This window comes from Lactuca sativa, chromosome 4, assembly GCF_002870075.4.
Source record: "Lactuca sativa cultivar Salinas chromosome 4, Lsat_Salinas_v11, whole genome shotgun sequence".
Classification (NCBI taxonomy): Eukaryota; Viridiplantae; Streptophyta; class Magnoliopsida; order Asterales; family Asteraceae; genus Lactuca; species Lactuca sativa.
Window position 1 is genome coordinate 364053021 of NC_056626.2, and position 5309 is coordinate 364058329.

A 5309-nucleotide genomic window follows, 5' to 3' on the forward strand; every position below is an offset into this window, starting at 1 on the left:
TCCCATGAAACCGCAGCCCTCTACGCCTCTGAAAATGACCCCGTGGTCAATCTCCACCAATCCTTCGCCCCGAGCCTCAACAGGTTCAGAGCGCACCTCACCCTATGATCAGCAGGGCATGAACACGTGAAGAAACATCCCTCCACGTCAGACAACCACCTCATGGCAACAATCGGGTCCTGAACTCCGTCGAATGTGGGAGGCTTCGTCCTATCGAAGTCCCGATACTGAAAACCCCGACTAGCTCCTCCCCCTGCCGCTGCTACAGCTGCTGTAGCCGCCGCGGTAGCCGTCTCGGTGAGAGCCGCATAACGCTCATCAAAATACTCAACCATGGCGGTCTTAATCGACCCAAACAACTCTGGCAACTCAGCCCGGAACAACTCCGTAATCTCCTCACGCAGGATCTCACGAATCCTCGCGTCCAACTCGCTCGCGCTCATCTGACCGACAATCTCGGGCGGCACCGATTCGCCCGGAACCCTCTCTCCAGCTCCCGATCCTGACCCGGATCCACTCTCATCATGCCTCGGAATCTCCATACTGAAAAGAAACACCACACAAAATCTCAGACTCTTCCCATACCCTGGGATCCAACTCTCTCAACCCACCCTAGAGATCATGGTTTCCCTGATACGCGTATGGGTCCTGTGCTTTCAGTAGTACGGGCCCATACTACCTTCCACACCTACCCACATTTGTATGAAGTACTACCACAATACCCTAGAGAACAAGCATAACAATAATCAACCCTCACCACTAGAGAAACACTGAGAATCTCCCATAAGGGACCCTAGGCTACAGGCATCACAAATCAGGCAACATATCATGAAATCCTGAAGATCCCTAGCCTAACACTAGCATGCTGTTCTATCAAAGCTCAAAAACAAATAACATGCATGGTATTTTGGGGTTACTTATTGGCTCCGGCTGATCGTACCTCCGCGTCCTCCTTTACTCATTTTTGAAAACCATTTTTTTTTTTAATTACTCTTTCAAAAACTCTCCTCGATTTGAGACTGGAGTCACACGAGTGTTTCTCCAATTCACTCAAACCAAGGCTCTGATACCAACTTGTAACGACCGAAAAACACATCAAATTTTAAATTTTTCAAAAACATCTCAATTCCAATAATTCATTACAAAAAGGTTTTCAATACAAAATATTTATCGTATTCCCAGAATCATAACACCACAAAATTACGAGGAGCGGTACGATCACGCCTTCGCCTTGCCACGATCCCCTGAAGAACCTGAAAAACATGAAACCACAACTGTAAGCCCGAAAGCTTAGTGAGATACCCCCAAAATACCAACCACAAATACCATACACGCACAACATGCCATAACATATCCGATCATAGGACAGTCATGCTCTCCGGGTCTACTGTGTGACTGGTCCGCCGCACCGGCCAACAGTCCACCTGGTCCACCCTCTGAGTCTATCCGCATACATCGAGTCTACAGTGTGATTGGTCCGCCCGTTCCCGGGCCTTCAATCCACCTGGTCCACTCTCTGAGTCTACAGTATGACTGGTCCGCCCGCATCGGGCCTTCAGTCAGTCTGGTCCACTCTCCGAGCCTTCAGCACGTCTGGTCCGCCCCTACCGGGACCTACAGCCTGTCCGGACCGCTCGCTGGGCCTTCGGGACAACCGGTCCGCCCTGGGTATCTTGGCCTACTGCACACAGCAGGACCCGCCTCAACCCAACTCCAGTCCAAACATCCATGTGCACATATACATACAATCATCTAATAATTCACAGATAACAAGCAGATCAACAGATCACATAACATGCCACTATCCTAACCAGGATACCGACCTAACAGGTCACTAACATAGCATCTCCCTATCTCTTTGGATATCGATCTCAATCAGGTCTCTAGCATATACCATCCTAACTCACAGGATGCAAACATGATAAAGCAGTAACATAAAAACAACTACCCGGATCTCAATCCGATAAGGGCCGGCCTTGGTGCCTTAGACCCCGTTGATATAGTGAGGATAACTCACCTCGAAGCTGCCGACTGAACAGATAAACCAAGCTACTCCGATCACTGATACGATCTCCACCACTGGTCAACCACCAATGCGCTGAACTCAAAACAACAAACAATAATTACCAAAATGCCCCTGGACACCATTGGTCAACCCTTGGACAAAGACAAGGTCAAAGTCAACTCCTGACTTACCCTACTCGCCGAGTCAACCCTATGACTCGCCGAGTTCCCATACTCAAACTTCACTCCATCCGCGACCTAACTCGCCGAGTCACCCCGAGACTCGCCGAGCCCACCAACTCAGAGTCCACTCGCACACGACTCACCGAGTCATCCCTTGACTCACCGATTCTTGACTCAACCAGAGAATATCGGAACTCTTCGACAAGACTCGCCGAGTCCAAGAACAGACTCGCCGAGTCCAAGGCTATCTTCAACCGACTCGCCGAGTTGTTCTTCCAACTCGTCGAGTCCCAGCTCATCTTCAAGCAACTCGTCGAGTTCACCCATGTGACTCGCCGAGTACCACCGATCTGAAACCATTCAGAAGCATTCCAGGCCATGCAAATGATCCAAAACATAGATCTAGCCTTATACAACTCATCCATCACGTAAAGTGGCAAACTTTACGTGAATCCCAAGAGATCTAGGCCTTAATCACTTATAACTAGGGTTTGGGACTTGCAAGCTTCACTAAACACTCCAACACAGGGACTTTTATGCTCTTTGATTCTCCTCCCTTCCAGATCTGAGGTAGCAACCTCAGATCTACCCTTTAGACTTCCATTTACACCCTTAAACAAGATCCCACAACCCCCAAATTGAAGAAACAACATACAATCAGACCAAGAACGGGATATTACCTCCAATGGACGCCCCCAACTGCAATGAAGTTAATTCCAAGCAAAGCCCCTTGCCCCAAGCCTTCAATTCCCACAAATTCCTTTAAAGATTACTTCTCCAAGCTTCAATCCACTCAACAATGGAGCTCCTCTGCAATTTAGGGTTTCTAGCACTCAAGAGGGAAGTAAAGAGGCTGGGGAAGGAACATAATGTTCCTTATGTAGGGCTCAACCCCGAGAATTAGGGTTTTCTCCACCCAGCGCCTACTCGCCGAGTCATCTCATCGACTCGCCGAGTCCGCTACTTAACACGCGGTCAAGCCGCGACTCTACTCGCCGAGTCCATCCATGGACTCGCCGAGTCACTCTTTCCCAATTAACACTTTTGGCCCTTCAACTCTACTCTTGCTATTTCGGGATGTTACATTATCAAATGATAGAACATCCCGATTACTCACGAAATCGTGGATTCATATCGTAATCCTTCCATGAATAACTGAATTTTATCATCTCCAGTTGGAATATACTTTGTAGCAAACTGTGCTTTTTGATTGAATTGTGTTTCGTATTCATTCACGATCATTCCTCCTTGCTTAAGTTCAAGGAACTCCTTCTCCAATCTTCTTCTCATATCTATAGGACAATACTTTTCTAGTAAGCGAGCTTTGAACATTCCCCAAGACAAATTCTTCTGATCATATTCTTTAAGAGCTTCAAATGTTGCTTCCCACCAGACCAATGCTTCTCCGGTGAACATTGTGGAGGCATAATTAACTTTGTCTTCATTTATCACATGAGAGATACGAAATACTTTTTTCGTATTCTGTATCCAGGTAAGAACAATAATAGGATTAATGGCACCTGAAAACTCCGCAGCACCACTACTCTTGAAATCTTTGAATGAGGGACGCTTCACCTCTCCTTTTGAAGATTCTCCAGTGGCTTTCTCTTTGCTTTTATCATTATCCTTCTTGTGTTCTTCAAGAGTCTGCCCAATGATACCAGTAAGTTTACCTAATAGTCGCTCCTCAGGAGGACATACTGGAGTATTTACTTCATCAGGTTGAGGACCTCCACCCACCTTAGGCATATGGCTACTCACCTGTTCAGACATTGCTCTGCAATATGCAGTAACATTGTATTTTAGAATATTATGGTTTATCATTACCTAATACTCTACTTAAGTCTTTCTGAAGGTTTGTATCCATATAATTAAAATGAATCGGTTCATATATTGAACTTTCAATAGTTTAAGTCTAAAAACCAATCTGTGGCATTTAGTTCACTTAAACTACAGCTCTTATACCATGATTGAATGACATATATACTCCATTCTTTCTAAAACAACATCATATTTCTAAAAGACCCAAACTTTCATACTTTCACAATATTGTTACTCCAAAACATGCTACATGCATATAAATAAAATAATATTTTACATTGATAGTTTATTTACATAGACTGGATACAAACCGACTATTAAGATTTTTATAATGTTTTATATATATTACATACTTTCCCAAGAATACAATACAAATTTATAACATTTTCTATTCTACATCTTCTACTAGTACAAAACTATATTGGATGCTTATCATCTGCAATAGTTTAAACATTGAGAGGGATAAGCAGGTAATGCTCAGTGAGTTCAATAACAGTTTCAATATGACATTATGCCATATACATATCAATATGACAGAAGCAAAGAGGGACAAGGAACAAGATAGACAAATGAGTATCATATGACAGTCTTTCCATATCAACTAATAATCAAATTCAAAGATTTGTAATCAATGGGACATAAAAATTTTCCAACGCTTGATATACGACAATAAGACTTCAGCCCAAGTGGCATAAAAATATAATTTCAGAATATCATTTCACTAGAATACACAGGCTTCCAACCATGTCTTTGTATTTTGCTATGCCAAAGTGATGCTCATGCCATACACTTCATGGCCAAAGGCTACATACCAGTACCCAAGTGATGCTTATGTCATACATATCGTGGCCTAAGGTATAACACATAACATACAATTGTCCCTATATTGAAACTCACCGTGAATTAATCGGGGGTTAAAAATAGTAATTTATGCAGCACTGCGATATAATAGATATCTTTCTTTGCTGAAAACCATGAGCTTTTTTGAAAATCGGGCCCTACGAGGGTTGAGCTTCAAACTGAAAAGATAAATTTCCCATGCTCTTTGGGCACTTTGGGGCGTAGAAGGGTTCATTTATCATTTGATGGTTAAGGGAATACATTTTTACTTTTAATTAATGTTTTAAATATGCTAAGCTTTACAATTAGGTTAAATAATAGTAATAAAAGTAGAACCACACTTTGAGTGGCTCAAGATTTTCTTTGATATTCAGTTTTCGGTTTTTATTTGAAATTTGTTTCTAAAATAGTTGAGCTTATAATTTGCAAGTGAATTTTTTGTAATCGGTGTTAACTCTTTT

At 43.2% G+C, this 5309-nt stretch overlaps 1 protein-coding gene across 1 annotated transcript; it reads right to left on the reverse strand.

The window, feature by feature from the left end:
• Positions 1-3300: 3300 nt before the first annotated feature.
• On the reverse strand, positions 3301-4011 carry LOC111896670 (uncharacterized). The gene is made up of 2 exons (XM_023892637.1): positions 3889-4011; positions 3301-3669 (listed from the first exon to the last, which is right to left on the reverse strand). Exons 1-2 carry the CDS (start codon positions 4009-4011, stop codon positions 3301-3303), a joined length of 492 nt encoding a protein of 163 aa, XP_023748405.1.
• Between the last annotated feature and the right edge of the window lie 1298 nt (positions 4012-5309).